At 41.6% G+C, this 17444-nt stretch overlaps 1 protein-coding gene across 1 annotated transcript; it reads left to right on the forward strand.

Annotated features, from left to right (window-relative positions):
* The first annotated feature begins 1269 nt into the window (after positions 1-1269).
* chrm4a (cholinergic receptor, muscarinic 4a) lies at positions 1270-16722 on the forward strand. Its single transcript, XM_029638820.2, has 2 exons — positions 1270-1789; positions 13257-16722. The coding sequence occupies exons 1-2, from the start codon at positions 1735-1737 to the stop codon at positions 14795-14797; spliced, it is 1596 nt and encodes a 531-aa protein (XP_029494680.1). The 5' UTR covers positions 1270-1734; the 3' UTR covers positions 14798-16722.
* Positions 16723-17444: the final 722 nt, after the last annotated feature.

Consider the following 17444-nt stretch of genomic DNA (forward strand, 5'->3'; position numbering starts at 1 on the left):
TAACATAACAACATGTGGGAAAAGTCAAGGGTATATGAATACTTTCTGAAGGCACTATATATATTTTTTGACAGTGGAAATAAAGTTAAAGATCTGATGTTGTTTTACATGTACAAATTCAACATATTTTATACAAGGTTTGTCTATATTGACCATGACGACATATTCCTGTGGTCGATATTTCACACTCAAAACAACAGTTTATGTTGATGACTTTTTTCAAATCCAACGTAATTTTCCACGCAGATTCCACGTCACAATATGTCGACAAATTATCTTGAAACTACGTTGATTCAACCAGTTTGTGCCCAGTGGGGTGCTTCCACACAGGTGTGGTTCCTAACATCTCATCATGCTTAGAGTAATGTCTAAAATTCCCAGTTGCCCATTATTTTGGCTACCATGGCTAGAAGAAGAGATCTCAGGTTTAAAGTGTGTGTGTGTGTGTGTGTGTGTGTGTGTGTGTGTGTGTGTGTGTGTGTGTGTGTGTGTGTGTGTGTGTGTGTGTGTGTGTGTGTGTGTGTGTGTGTGTGTGTGTGTGTGTGTGTGTGTGTGTGTGTGTGTGTGTGTGTGTGTCAGTCACCAGATGTCAACACAATTGAACACTTATAGGAGATTCTGGAGTGGCGCCTGAGACAGCGTTTTCCAACACCATCAACAAAACACCAAAAGATCGAATGTATTGTGGAAGAATGGTGTTGCACCCCTCCAATACAGTTCCAGACACATGTAGGTCTAATCTATGCCAAGGCGCATTGATGCTGTTCTGGCGGCTCGTGGTGGCCCAACTCCGTATTAAGACACTTTATTTTGGTATTTCCTTTATTTTTGAAGTTAACTGTATGTATGAGTTTAACACAGTAGCATAGTCTTGGTGTGTTCCTTGAAGCACGTAAACTCAATTTACAAGGGAGCTGGCCATGGTGCTGAAAACTGGATGTTCTATAACGACATCATCCTGTTATCTTACTTGGTTATTTGAAGTACCTGATATCGTGAAACTGTCACTGCACGTATTAGCTAACGTTTTTCAAGAGATTGAGTTAGCTTTTTCTTACAAGGCTACATTGTCAAAAGCACTGAAATACCTAGACGAGGCTAAAGAGCAAATCAATCAGACAGTTTGCAACAAACATCTAACACAGCACTGGACCACTAATCCCCAACTTTTTTTTACGCCACTTCGAAGAAATGACCAAATATAGGCAACCATTTTAGATCATAATACACAATTTAGTTAGATCTGTTCTCAGGAAAATTACATTTTAACTGGAGCCCTCTACACCCGTTTTCAGTTCGGCAAAGTGAAGATTGAGCGAAAAGGAATAACACTAGGCCTTCAGGTGATTGGTTAGACTTGCATGACATCATTAACAGTCCGTTCTCTCGTTGTCTGTGAGCATGCAAACTTGGAGAGAAAAAAATCAGTCTCTCACAGATGAGGGCACATCTGCCGGAGTCCGAACTGCCTCTTTCGAGAGAGACTTGCACACCTCAGCTCGGGGCGTTTCGGTCACCAGTCACTTGGAATTGTACTCTCCTTATCAAGGCTCTCACTGGTACCTGCCGAAAGACATTCTGACGTGAAAATGCATGATGTTATCCAATATGTGCCAATTATTATGATATCGCACAACATTGGGACATCGTCATCTCTATCCTTCAGGAAAAACGTCTTACAGTAAGATTGAGAGAGGGATTTTTGCCTGGTTGAGTACCATCTAAACATGCAACATGAATCCCACTAACAGCACTGGAGCTGGTGGGCTTGCGCCCTGGAACTTAAACAGTAAGTTATCATATTTATAATGCACTTTTCGCATTTGAAATACAACAAATGGGAAAGATGGGCTATTAGACAGAAAGTGGAGGAAATCGAACTCCCCTGCAAACAATATAGTCTGTAGGTTTTAAACTATGTGTGCATTCTGAAAAATCCACTTTTGCAAATGAAGGCTGTTCAAATAACCTGCCCCCGAGTTATCACGAACATTATTTTAGAATCCCAAATGATAGACTATTTGCAGATGTATTAACAATAACGGAATCAACTACAATAATTGTTCTCAGAAATACCACCGTGTCACCCCTTAATGATGTCCACCATTTGATAGCACATCAAAGTGACTGAGAAAAGATCGCGCAACTAGGTGCGCTAGATCAATTCGTATGGTTCGGCTGTGATATCTGAGTAAGCAGTCTTTGGGTTAGGCTATTATAGAAAAACCCTTGCCATGTGCACAAATAAAAATAACTAAAAACATGTTTTTCAATATGTTGTGGTCCTATCGACGTGATGTTTTAGTGGGCAATATGAGGCTAAACAATTTTAAAAGATGGTCCGACTTGAAGTAAATAAACTGTAGCCTGTATATCCTTATCTAAAAAAAAGATAAAATGTGTACTAACTGGTGATCTTCATCTTACGTTCGTGGTGTTTGTATAACTAACAGTTTAAGTAGTCGTAGATTATGAAGTTTGAAATCTCAGACACAATTGCTTAAAGTGTTGTTCTAATGAAAGAATGCAACGTAAAATGGAACCAAACTATTATTTCACAGCGCTCTTCAGATAATTTGATGAGTTAATTGGGTGTATGTTTAACCACTGGAGTTCAGGCCAATTATGAGAGGTGCATGCTTCTGGTTCTGAGGAAGTTCATGTCAACATTATTAATGCGTGACACTTGCTTCTCCATTTTGGGCTCTCTCTCTGCTTCCATTAAAATGTCCGACTCATTGCTGTTGTTGAATGAATGCATTTATTTTTTTCATTTCGGGGGTGCTGAGGTTTCTAGATCATAGCTGATCTTATAGGGAACCCCAGTTCAACCAAAGCTCCCAAATGCAAAAACTGAGCTGATGTTAATTTACATCTAACAGATGCAATTTACATTCATCTGTAGTCTAAGATAAAGTTGATATAAACATTGTACAATTGACATTTGCATCACAGTGCAGATACCCAGTCCCCTATACTCACTGCACCTGACACAAAGCCATTTGACAATTCATCTTACTCCCCCCCGTTGCTTTGTCCCAGCTGCCGGGCATTCCTGAGAGACCTGATTTAAACTGTTTAAAACTTGCTGAAGGCGGCTTTTGGTGCAGGGAAATGTCTGAACCTCATTGAGATGCAAAGCTCTCCCTGCAGCCCCTCGGAAATGAGCATCCCGACTGTCAGGATTTGTGTCCCCTCTACAATCATCAGTGGCAGCAGCGCACACAGGCAGACACCCAGAGCTCAACAAATTTCTCACAGCTGGGGCAGCAGTAGTCCTCTTTATGACTCAATCTAGCGACAATCTAGGAGTGGAGTGTGTTTTTTGTTTGTGTGTGTGCTGGGTTCTAATCCTGTCCCTGTTTTGGTCCATGGCTGTTGTGCGTGGCTGCATTTGGCGTGGTGGACACTTTCAGCTGGTCTGATATTAACTGCACGGGACAGATTGTGGATGGGGTCAGGAAAGCCAGTCCTTCAACCCAGATACATCAATTAGGGAGCCATTTTGCTAATTGAGCGTGAGAGGCTGAGAGATCTGTGATGCTCTTTTTGCCATCCCCTTGCCCCACCCCCTGGTCAGGGCTACGCCTTTTCTACCAGGGTTGGGCTCAAAGTAAGCCGCTCAATTCGAATTGAATGCAGTCAAGTCAGGAAGTGATTTGAATCAAATTTCAGAAATAGCTTCTACTTTTCAGTTTACTGAGAAGTCATTGAAAATAAATTCCCTTTTTTTTCGATTATTGGTTTGTAATTTTAGTATAGTTCTTGAATTGACTGCCTGATCTCTGGGAAAGAGTCAAACTAAAGTCAACTACAGAATTTCAATCATTTAGGGCATGTATGGAACCTATTTAGGATGTTTACTAGGGTGAAATTAGCTTAGCCCAAAATAAACTCCATAGGTATACACTATAGTCAGAGAGATAATGTAGTGTACACATTGCCTCCTTTAATGGGGTCATATGCTACACCCAACCCCCATATTAACTCCAATACTCCCCTCCCTGTCTGCCTGCTTCATAACCTAGTTTTAGGACTGAATCTGCTGCAGCACCGCTGTGTGCCAACGCTGGGCACAGATGTTTCACACTGGCACAAACGGGCATAGACTGGGCTGGATGAGTTAACACGCAGGCCAGGGTGTAGAGCGATGCCTAGGGGACACATTCCATGCCCTCTCAGATTCATGAGCTCCAGGAATTTAGTCAGCTCTGACTCAGGGAGAGATGGATCATCTTTCCTAGGGTTTAGATTTCACGAGACAGCACACTGGGCACACCAGATCATTTCAACATGGACAGTTGGGGAATATTTGGTTGAGAACTTGATTAATGAGATTACAACCTATATTCACCAGCTCAAAAATACAGCCAAAAGTTAGTTGAATTTCAAATGTTTATCACTATGCTTTCAACCATTTAAAAGCACAACAAAGTTCAAATGGGAATACAATGTTAGATATCTTGTTGATTTAATGTGTTATCCCTGTGCTTCATATAATAGCAGAACCAAATCACCTGGATTTCAGTTGAGATTGCATTACAAGTCCATGGTGCAAGTGATCAATGCCGTTCAAGAATATGCACAGATTATTACAGCAAATGTGAAGATTGCCACAGACCTGCGAGGACCTATGTATGCAATCTTGAACATGCACACTTTTAAAAATATAATTACATAAGAAGACATTTATAGTCACAGAAATCTCAAAATGTAAATGTGGACATGGATGTGTTAGTCATTTTAAGTTTGAATTTTACATTAGTTTCTAAAATAGCTTTAACTTTAGGCTAATTACTGTATAAAAAATGTTGATAGTGGAAATAACATTGAAGATCTGACATTGTTTTAAAGGTGGAAATTCAACATATTTTATGTAAGGTTTGTCAATGCCGAAATGTGGTTACCATGATATAATCCTGTGGTGGAAATGTCACCCTCAAAACAACAGTTTGTTGATTACTTTTTTCAAATCCAATGTATTTTCCATGTCACAATACATTGACAAATTACGTTGATTCGTTGGATAGCAGGTGTAACAGATATACCAGCCACCAATGCGCCCCTCTATCAACGTTGTGAGGAAGGGATGTAACAAATAAAGAGACACAGACAACCTCACCGTAACCTCACCGTAACATTAACAGAACTGCGGGAATGCAGTGATCGGCAGGTGGGGGTGAAGGACACTGTCTACCAGGGCGAAGGACACCCCACCTCTCACCTGTGTAACGGCGTCCTAGTTAGCTGCCTAGCTACTACATAGTGTCCTTCGCCCCCGCCTGCCAAGCGCCTGCCCTCGCCGTAAAGTTAACAGAACTGCGGGAAAGCAGTGTTCGGCAGGCAAGGGCGAAGGATTACTGTCTGCCGGTGTCCTAGCTAGCGAGTGGTGTCACCCCCGCCTCCCGCCTGTGTATTCGTCTTCTGTGAGGTTTATCTGCGGTTGGTATCCAACGTTATGGTACATTACCAGCAGCTACTGTAGTCTCCTGCCTGTGTACCTAGTTTAAGTTGAAACATTATTTGAATAACTAGTCAAGTGATTTCGTAACACAGCTCTGCAGCATATTTAAACAGCTACTAGCTAGACAGCTAACCAGCTAGCCTAGCTAAATAGGGTGACTCAAAGACTGTACAGTATGGGAAGCACAGAGATACCGTTAGATGGTTGTCTGGCGGGCTGCTACTGCCTGAGCAGAGATGAGATTGTGACTTTAAAGGAATGTAAAATAACATTGTATCATTTCATTTTCTATTGATGTCTAGCCAATGTGGACCTGACAGAGACAATGGAACATTTTGGCCATTGAATGTTCACTAATCCTTGGCTTTGGAATTTTCATTAAAAAGCTCTAAAATATGTGTAATGTCATTATTTCATAATGCATGTAATGTTGAAAAACATCAAAGACAGTGATTATTTTGTAATAACGAACCAAAACTGAACCAACCTCAAAAAGCACTAATGGCTCAGCACTAGTTCCCTCCATGATACCGATTATTTCAAGACAATGGTTAGCAATAACTACACTATTCTATGGTATGTGATCATCTCTCTCTCCCTCTCTTCCTCTCCCTCTCATATATTTGATCTTTATTTCAGAGCTACAGTAGTACGAAGTTTATGTCCATTGCTATGTCATAGAAGGGCCTCATTATTCATAATGCTGCTGTGCTACAGCAGCAGCAGCTTTAATTACATACGGTTTAATTGAAGAAAGCATGGCTCTTATTGTAATGTCAGCAGTTGCCTATCAGCGTTGCGCAACACCTGTTTGTAGCCACATCCTCTATTTATAGCATCCTCTCTCATCAAAGCCACAGTAGCTACTGACATTATAACTAAGATCAGATTTAATTAACGCATTGTTGTTGCATGTTGGCACAGGGGCTGTGACAAAGACACAATCCACACTAAAGTCGGAGGGAGAACAGCCAGTCAAGGCTGTAACTGAACTAAAACATGTACAGTACTAGTCAAAAGTTTGGACACACCTACTCATTCAAGGGTTTGTCTTTATTTGTACTATTTTCTACATTGTAGAATAATAGTGAAGAAATCAAAATGATGAAATAACACGTACTGTATGGAATCATGTAGTAACCAAAAAAGTGTTAAAAAAAAATCTAAATATGTTTTAGTAGCCACCCTTTACCTTGATGACAGCTTTGCACACTCTTGGCATTCTCTCAACCAGCTTCATGAGGTAGTCACTTGGAATGTATTTCAATTAATAGGTGTGCCTTACTAAAAGTTCATTTGTGGAGTTTCCTTCCTTCTTAATGAGATTGAGCCAATCAGTTGTGTTGTGACAAGGTATACAGAAGTGGTAGACAGAAGTTAGCCCTATTTGGTAAAAGACCAAGTCCATATTATAGCAAGAACTGCTCAAATAGCAACAGTCCATCATTACTTTAAGACATGAAGGTCAGTCAATCCAGAACATGTCAAGAATTTGAAAGGTTCTTCAAGCCACTGGAAACAGGCACCTTGTCATATAAATGAGTTAGATTAGAGAGTTAATAATCACATATACAGTACATGTCTTTGATTTGAATTTGAATGATGTATGTCAACATGACATATGGACATGACATACAGACTTTACCTTCCTCATTTCCTCTATCTGTCTCACTCTCTCTTTCTCTTTCTCTTTCTCTCTCTTTCACTAAATCATCCTTTAACCACACCATCAGAAGTTTCTCATAATTCTTAAATATACGTTTATTTGGTAAGGAACACAGTAACTATATTTGACATTCTCGTTAACAAGCCCAGGACATTCCTGATGGCCCTGCAGAGTTATGCCAGTGGCAGCGATGTTTCTCTGCAGGTAGTTACATGGCACAGCATGAAAGCCTGGATAATGAGAATAAAGGGAATCAAAGGTAGAGCATGTACCATATCAAGCAGCTTACAGCACAGAAGAGGATCCCTACAGCATGCAGAGGGGATGTTCACTGAGCCATGCATCCTATATTTAGCATTATTATTAGGCCCTCCCTAATGTTTAGAGCTCAGAGTGTGTTCCCATCAAAATGTACCCTTAGAAGCAGGGGTTTCAAACACATTTGCCCCACTGGCCGCATCCGCACTTAAAATGTATTTTAATCCATCTCCATCAAAATGTGCAAAAAATATTTCTCTATGGATTTGGATGCTCCTTGACTCTCTAGTTTTTGTTTCGATGACTGTTAGTAAGCTGGACAGAGTGAAGAGATGATAAATGCGGGTCCATTCTCATTTCTACACGGTTTTGATTTGGTTTTAGTCATTTAAATGTCAATTGAGATCTTTTTTCCCCAAAATATATATATATATATATATTTTTAAAAACTCAAACCACCCATGGGCCAGTTTTGCCTTATAGGGTTTGAGAGGCTGTCCCTGTTGTGTAGTCTCAATAGTTCAGAAGACCAACGCAAGAGAGCATGATTCCTGCACATACTGTTTGCTAGCATTACCTTAATTGCTGTAGATGTAGACAACGACAATGTGTTCTTGCTACAACTGATTCTTAAGTAGGCTCACCCAAGAATAGCTTGATTAACCTATGCTTGAAATGCATAACAGCCCAGTGCATATGACGTATGTTTTCGTTGTTGATTTTCTGCATGTGATTGCCCTAATCCCCTGGTTTAGTCTTTATTTAGGCCTTAGTTTAGTCTCTGTGTTCAACGTTATGTTTATTAGATGATACTGCATACAAGGATTAATATTCTACTCTCAAATCCATCATAAAAATGAAAGTGTCTCAGAAGATGGAGTAATCATATTTTGCTAAATAGTGACTATAGTCCGTGTTTGAACTCCTGATTAATGAATGGAAGTATTTGTCAGCAGCATCTGCTGTTTGTGGCATCCTGCTGTTCAGCTTTGGCAAGTTATGTAGAGAAATATCTATCCGGGGTTCTGGAACCGTAACAGTCTGGATAACTACGGTATAGGCATATAGCTTTCTCTTGGGAAATACTTACCCAAAAAGTATCACGTTGCCAAAAGTATGTGGACACACGTTCAAATGAGTGGATTCTGCAATTTCAGCCACACTCGTTGCTGACAGGTATATAAAATCTAGCACACAGACATACAATCTCCATAGATAAACATTGGCAGTAGAATGGCCCGTACTGAAGAGCTCAGTGACATTCATCGTGGCACCATCATAGGCTGCCACCTTTCCAACAAGTCAGTTTGTCAAATTTATGCCCTGCTAGAGCTGCCCTGGTCAACTGTTAAGTCCTGTTATTGTGAAGTGGAAACGTCTAGGAGCAACAACGGCTCAGCCGCAAACTGGTAGGCCACACAAACTCACAGAATGGGACCGCGGTGTGCTGAAGCGCATAGCATGTAAAAAACAACACTCACTACTGAGTTCCAAACTGCATCTGGAAGCAACATCAGCGCAATAACTGTTCATCGGGAGCTTGATGAAATGGGTTTCCATGGCCAAGCAGCCGCACACAAGCCTAAGATCACAATGCGCAATGCCAAGCATCGGCTGGAGTGGTGTAAAGCTTGCCGCCATTGGAATCTGGCGCAGTGGAAACATGTTCTCTGGAGTTATGAATCACGCTTCGGTATCTGGCAGTCCAACAGACGAATCTCGGTTTGGGCGGGAGAACGCTACCTGTCCAAATGCATAGTGCCGACTGTAAAGTTTGGTAGGAGTAATTTCCCATTTCACATTCTTAAAATAAAGTGGTGATCCTAACTGACCTAAGACAGGGAATTTTTACTAGGATTAAATGTTAGGAATTGTGAAAAACGGAGTTTAAATGTATTTGGCTAAGGTGTATGTAAACTTCCGACTTCAACTGTATATAGTGAGCCGTTGTCTTTAAAGTAGAAAACTTCTTGATATTGGTCGAACAGGAACTGGATCAAACTTATTAGAAACTGATATAAAATCACTGAGATGAATGACCTGTTATGTATATGTACCTGTATTTGATAAAATATAGTATTTTACCTGCAGCATCAAAGACCAAAACGCCTAATAACAGTATCTGGCCCGTGGCGGCTGTGTTTTTAGCAATTTTGGCATTGAGGGCTTTCAAGTGGAGTGCATCTGTATTTTCTCTTGCTAGACACAAGGATATCACAGACATTGCTTGAGCCAGGAACAGTAATTCTGAGATTTTATACTGTAAAAAATCACCTATCTATTGTATATTTAACTATTTCTTTCTAATTGCATAATCCCTTGACAGGGACTGAAATACATAAAAGTTGTCTGTTTAATTATGGATACTCCCCTGAAATTCTTACATGCTTACACCATTTTACACCTGAACAGTAGAACCTCGATCAGTAGGCTCAGTTATTCACATCTGAAAAAAGCCAAGTCACTGTTCTTTAAAGCCAAGTCACTGTTCACCTTAAGCTGGGTGGCTGTGAGGGATGTAAACTCTATTAGCTCCCCACTTAACAGAGGTACATTTTTACATCATTAATTTCAGTTAACTAAACACATTCCTTTATTTGAGGAATCCCTCACAGACAGACTTTTGGGACCATGTTGTCAAGAGGTTCACATTTCCAGAGCTTGAAGGCAGGTAAAAACACAAACCTCACACAAATGTGTTCAGCCAAGATAGCAGTGTTGGGGAAGCCTCTCTAAAATAGTTTATTAGGTACACCCATCTAGTTCCAGGTCATACCACCCTTTGCCTCCAGAACAGCCTGAATTCTTCAGAGCATGGATTCTACAAGGTGTGGCGTTCTAACGTTGCTCTATTGGTATTAAGAAACCTAAAGTGTGCCAGGAAAACCTTCCCCACACCATTACACCACCAGCCTGTACTACTGACACCATGCAGGATGGGGACATGGACTCATGCTGCTTACACCAAATCCTGACTCATCAGCATGACTCAACAGGAACCGGGGCAGGCAATGTTTTTCCACCCCTCAATTTTTCAGTGTTGATGATCACGTACCCACTGGAGATGCTTCTTCTTGTTTTTAGCTGATAGGACTGGAACCCGGTGTGGTCGCCTGCTGCAATAGCCCATCCGTGACAAGGACCGATGAGTTGTGCGTTCCCGAGATGCTATTCTGCACATTGCTGTTGTACTGTGCCGTTATTTGCATGTTTGTGGCCAGCCTGTTAGCTTGCATGATTCTTGCAATTCTCCTTGGACCTCCCTCATCAACAAGTTGCTTTTGCCCACTGGACTGCCGCTGACTGGATGTTTTTTGATTGTTGCAACGTTTTCTGTAAACACTAGACACTGTTGTGCACAAAAAGCCCAGGAAGGCCGTTTCTGATATACTGGAACAGGCTCACCTGGCACCAACGATTATACCATGTTCAAAGTTGCTTAAGTCACTCGTTTTGCCCATTCTAACATTTAATCGATCAGTAAATGAATGCCTCGATGCCTGTCTGCCGGCTTTATATAGCAAGCCATGGCAACGTGACTCACTGTCTGTAGGAGCGAACCATTTTCATGAATGGGGTGGTGTACCCAATAAACTGTTGAATGTAGTTTACAAAGCTACCAATTACTTCACACAAGAAAAAGTTAAGCTATACAAAAGTATAGTATATAATGTATAGTTTACTTGACTAAAGTTACTTTGGAAAAAGTAGTTCACTACATCCAAACCACTTCGTGAAAGATCATCATATCTAAAATACAATTTGCAAGAAAAGATCACTCGGGAGTCAGATGTTAACAGAATGTGTAATTTAAACACAAAAACTATGTTTCAAGTGAGAACTACGCAGGTCTGAAAAATAAAGGAAATTCTTCCCTTCCCTTTTTTCAGTTAATATAGCAAAAACATAGTGTGTAGTTCCAGTAGTTAGCGACACCGCTACATGGCAAAAAAAGTAATTAACTACTGCAACACGACCAAGCTACTTCCACCAAGCTACTGCATATTGTAGATAAATTACTAGTTGAACTACATGTAGTTCACTACTCCTGAACACTGCAAGATACTGAAACTAAGAGCAATTTTAAAGTTAGCAGCCGCCATCTTTGTCTGGCTGGAATCAAAAAGAATGATTTATTCAGTCACCGCCCCGCAAGTGAGTATGGATTTTAGACTGGTTTGATCCCCTCTGAGTTATTTTTAACTTCAAAGTTGGCTGAACAGTGAAAAAGAACAAACCTACGATATGACCAGAGGTGGTTTCATTTGATTTCTGCCTCTCAGTTATGGACCAACTCCCCTCATTCTCTGTTCCAACTTCTGGAGGTCAGAGCAGTATACAACAACAGAAGGCAGAGAGCATTAGAAGCAGCATTTCACATCCTATATTCCGACTGAAAGACAGGGGCCATGTCTTTGATCATTATTGATAAGATCTCCTGTGTCCCCTAGCAAAACACTGCTTTGCCATTAGAGGGCAGCCTTTCAATGGAATCATACAATCACACCATCCAGCTCTACTAAAGACATACTGGCATACACATGTTGCAGTAGCACATAGTTATAATATGGATTATGGCATGTTGTTAGCTAGTGTTTTGTATAATTTGATCTTCTTATCGAATGGGGTTTGTTTGTCGTTCTACGCCCTGCCTTGCATTTCTAACGTTGTTGTTTTTTGAATTATTTGATCATGTTTTATACAGTTGGATTTCCAAACTACAACACCACAAACAGATTAGTTAACTATAGTGCTTTAGTAGAGCCCTAGACAGAGCAGAGACCGACTCAGCTACACTTTCAACAGTATGTCCTCCTCAAGCTAGTATTGTACAGCGGAGGTGTCTTGTGTCAGGACTTACCCCTGTAACTTTTCTGTTTGCATTACAAAGCTTTACAGTTGGCTGACAACTAAGCATTTCTTGCGGAGTATCGGGGTGCTGTGCCGATGATGACGACACTTAGGGAAATGCCTTTTATATTCACAGTACCTCAATATTTAATGTGGGGGGGATCCATTGCTGACACAGATAGTTGTCCGCGATAGAAAGGAAATGGATTACTATTCAATGGTAATGGTCGGCTAATTATGCATAATTTGAGCTCAGTGTCACATTTTCTTACACGTCAATGTTACATCGCAGGCTCGGCTAGTGTATTTCTAGCCGTTGTTTTTCCATTAGTGTGCAAGGGGAAAATACCTTTAAGTACTTAGAATCTCAACTGTTTTAGAGAGGCTTAAATAATGAACCTTTGGGTCAATCTAAATGACCAGAAAGAGGCGTTGATGTTTAGTGCTGTGCTTAATTTAGTTCTCTGTGATGTCTTATTGAATGAACAGACAGCTGCACAGAGCATGCGGGAGAACACATCACTGAGGAGCAATGCAATACGAACCCAACACTCCTCACCCAAGGCCATTTACCAGGAATGCTGTCCAGGCCCATGTTCATGTCATAAACCTTTTGTCTACTCATTTGTTCATAGGAGCTAGGTAAACTGAAGGATCTGTAAAATAACTCAGGCATGCATAGCTCAAGTTGTCAACGGCTTAAACCTTTACTACTATATCTCATTTGGAATGCAAATACTCATTTGCATATGCATATGCACATGCCCATAAAACCAGAACACATGACCAAGGATGAAAACCCAACCAGGCTATTCTTCACTTGGAAGTAAAAACATATAGTACTATGTGCTTTATAATGTCTTCAGACTTTCATACTGTGTATCACATTCAAGAATGAAATGTCTTGGCGAAGAACATTTCGCCGAGGGCAATATGTTACATAACAGTGGATATGTTGGGAGGTTTGTGCTAAGCATCCAGAAATAACATACTGTTATCATTGTGCTTCCTTTTCAGGCTCCTTGAGCAACATTTCAAGTGATGTCTTCTCAGCCAACCTCAGCTGTAATGATTCTGGCACCAATGAGACCTGTGTGGCGGGGGAGGAGGTGGTGGGAAGCCCCTATAAAGCCGTGGAGATGGTCTTCATCGCCCTGGTTACAGGCTCCCTTAGCTTTGTCACTGTCACAGGCAACATCCTGGTGATGCTCTCCATTAAAGTCAATCGGCACCTCCAGACTGTCAACAACTACTTTCTGTTTAGCCTGGCGTGTGCAGACCTTATCATTGGTGCGTTCTCCATGAACCTCTACACTGTCTACATCATTGTGGGCTATTGGCCCCTGGGACCTGTAGCGTGTGACTTGTGGCTGGCCCTGGATTACGTGGTGAGCAATGCTTCTGTCATGAACCTTCTTATTATTAGCTTTGACCGCTACTTCTGTGTCACCAAGCCCCTGAGTTATCCAGCCAGAAGGACCACCAAAATGGCTGGGCTGATGATTGCAGGTGCCTGGGTTCTCTCCTTCATTCTTTGGGCCCCTGCTATCCTGTTTTGGCAGTTTATTGTTGGAGAGCGCACGGTTCCACCAGGAGAGTGCTACATCCAGTTTCTCTCCAACCCTGCCGTCACCTTCGGCACAGCCATCGCTGCCTTCTACCTGCCTGTGGTCATCATGATGGTGCTCTACATCCACATCTCTCTGGCCAGCCGCAGCCGGGTGTCCAAGCAGAAGCCTGAGGCTGAGAAAAAGAAGAAGGGCCTCAAGATACCTAACCCACTCAAGAGCCACATCCTTAACAGACAGAATAACAACAACCAGTCCCCCAAGCCCAGTCTGGAGTCCTGCAACACTGGTGAAGCTGTGAAGAATGGCAAGATTGATGAGTCTGTTGTTTCCACCAAGGCTGACGCTAGTGTCAATCGAGAAGAGAAAGAGAGTTCCAATGACTCCAGCACAGCCAGCATTGCCCCAAAAAACGCCAAGGAGAGGGCCAACAGTGAAGCCACTGTTGGGGGAGGGGTTGGTGTTGCTCCTGCACCAGGTCCTGCTCCTGCACCTGAACCTGCACCTGCACCTGCAGCGGCAACCGTCAAACTCAACCCTACCTCTAAATGGTCCAAGATCAAGATTGTAACCAAGCAGGCTGGTGACGAGTGCATTACCGCCATCGAGATTCAGCCACCCATCCAGGGGAGCGAGGGCCGCTCTATCCCAGTCAACCGTCCCCGGAAGGTGGCGCGCAAGTTTGCCAGTATTGCCCGCAGCCAGGTGAAGAGGAAGCGCCAGATGGCAGCCAGGGAAAAGAAGGTGACCAAAACCATCTTCGCCATCCTGCTTGCCTTCATCCTCACATGGACCCCGTACAATGTCATGGTGCTCATCAGCACCTTCTGCCACTCCTGTGTCCCAGACACTGTGTGGGCCATCGGCTACTGGCTGTGCTACGTCAACAGCACCATCAACCCAGCCTGCTACGCCCTCTGCAATGCCACCTTCAAGAAGACCTTCAAGAACCTCCTCATGTGCCAGTATAAGAATATTGGAACAAGATGAGCTGGCGCATACATACAGTAGTAGGGCTGGTGAGGGGTAATATTACTGAGACATCTGGAGGGCTGAGTGGTACAGTAGGAGGGAGCCTCCTCCTCAGTCAGGCTTATGAAATGATGTCACACTCAATGCTCCTCTGAGATGTCTTAGCCACAGAAGATAGTAACATCACATCTATGTCCAACTGATACAGTATAAATATGAAGTCCAATGTGAGGATCGTTCAAATGAAGAATCTGAGATCAGCTAAAGTTATGGACCCTTGATGTGAAGACCAACAGGGACTAATTCGTATCCACTGAAATGTGGTAACAATCTTCAAGAAGCCCAGTTGAATGTCAGTAGACTAAGGCCAACACCTCTCCAAGATACCACCACCTAACCAGAGACACTGAGGGCAGTGTTACATCATGTCTGGGTGTACGGCAAAAGACACATTTAAAAAGGAGCTTGGAAATCTTCCTTTATACAACAGTATAAAATGAAACAAGCATGAGATGTCTAATTCAACTATCCATTTCCTCCTCTCCCTCCTCCTTATTATTCGAGAGCGTTATTAACTCCTCGCGGAAATGGAGGCACTCCCTCACGTCAGTGAATCATTATCATAATGTGATATGTGGTCATGACATGGAGAGAAAAAGACGATACGGATTCTTTGTCGTCGCAGACTGTCTAACCTCAAGGCTAGTTGCACGTATGTCCAAGTACTGCAAAAATACTGCTGGTGACTTGAAATAAGTTGTTACCCCTGAAAGTACAGTATGCATTTCCATTCACCATCAGCAGACCAAAATATTGATGTATCTGTTTTGCTCAAAGATGATCTTCAAAGGTGACAAACTGTCGATGGCAGTACAAGGCCATGGCATAAATTAACAACCAGTGTTTGGCTCCAAACAATTAATGTATCTTGTTGTTACGTTACAAGGAGAAACACCCACAGGCAACGAACGGTAAAGCTTTAATTCTTTGCCAGATTCACAATTATGAAAGTGTTTTTAAAAATGTATTGAGCCTTCACTGCGAATGGAACTACCGGTACAAAAAACAAACACTTGTTTATAGGGGACACTTATCTCGAGAGTATTAAACATATTCTCTATGTTATCTCCTGCCTAATTAACAATGTGTAAATAGAAGGCCATTGTATGCTCTAAAAAGTGCAGTTTCTCTCATGCAGTTCATATCTGAATGTTTGTACCTCTCTTGTATTATGTTTGTGGTTTACACCTAATTTTACAAATTGAATATAAAAAAAAAATATATATATATATAACTGTATGTATATGCAAGAGATATTAAGAGAGTGTATTTCTAAATTGATGTAAAGTCAGGAATTATGGGAAAACATTTAAGCAGTTGTTTTTGTTTTGAATGCCATTGGTGACTAAGTCCCTTATATTTGTAACTTTGTCACTATTCTCCATGTTGGATTACAACGTGTGAAGTCCAGCTTGTACCTCCCCAGCCTATAATCACTTTCATGAGGTCACACCAATGATTATGTGGGTAACATTACTAGCTTATCTAACTGGTTCAATGCATTTTCAAAGAAGGACTTTCTGACAAAGCACTAGATGCATCAAAGTAGGGAGTAGTGGGGAAAATAACGGATATTGTTTGGGCGTGACCTTGTAATGTAAAATGACCAGCTACGGATGTGCATCCATATAAAACTGATTTTGAAATGATCATGGAGTGATTACTGTGGTGGTAAAGCTTGATGAATAATCTGTCTTTAATTAATGAATATAACATTGGCATGACAGGCTGGGTGCGACCCCAAAAAAGGGGTGTACGGGAGAGTGTAAAACATGACCACAGTTTCCTGTAATATGGGCCTCCCATAAAACAACCATCCAGAGACAGTGTACAGAGGATTGTATCTTTTTCTAATGCTTAATAAAGATTGTGTACCATTGGAATAGTTTTTGAAATTATTTTACATGTACAGTATGCTTTCTGATTTAATATACAGTATTAATGGAATATATTTTGCACACTACGAGTATTACCAGTCATACTATGGAATAAAGAGTTAACATTGACAGTTAGTGATATCTGTTGGAGACAATGGGAGGAGAGCTGGGGCCGGTGACCGAACAGTGACACAGTATGAGCTAATGGCCGTGCTGAATGCCCAGGGGAGTGCCAGATCCAGCAGGACCCTCAGAGCCAAAACACAGCAGCACAAATCAGGGCACCACAACTCCAGGTCAGCAAGGCCCTGTGGGCTTTATAACAAATCGTCTGGTTTGCCCTGTTTTAAGGGCCACTTGGTTTACTCATTCAACCATGCCTCTTCCTCGCAATAACGATGAGACATCGCCTGACGTTTGGCATCATTATCTTTCAACTAGTGCCATACATTTTATTACTTGATCTTACAGGTCAACAGTAACATAGCAGTGAACATGACAGGTCCTGAAATGAAATCATGTTCTTATTAAAGGGGGCTGAACGTATTGATTTAGCCTCGGTTACAATCATTCTCATTAGCAAATTAAACTGAGAATGAGATTTGGGTCTTGAAGACGTGCTTTGATGTGGGCATCTTTTATGTGTGTTTGCAGGTGGGAGGCATTTGTACATTCACTCTGCCAAAACTGTACACAGTTACAGTCACTCTACCTTCTAGATAACTTGA

The sequence above is a fragment of the Oncorhynchus nerka genome, linkage group LG27, assembly GCF_034236695.1.
Source record: "Oncorhynchus nerka isolate Pitt River linkage group LG27, Oner_Uvic_2.0, whole genome shotgun sequence".
Classification (NCBI taxonomy): domain Eukaryota; kingdom Metazoa; phylum Chordata; class Actinopteri; order Salmoniformes; family Salmonidae; genus Oncorhynchus; species Oncorhynchus nerka.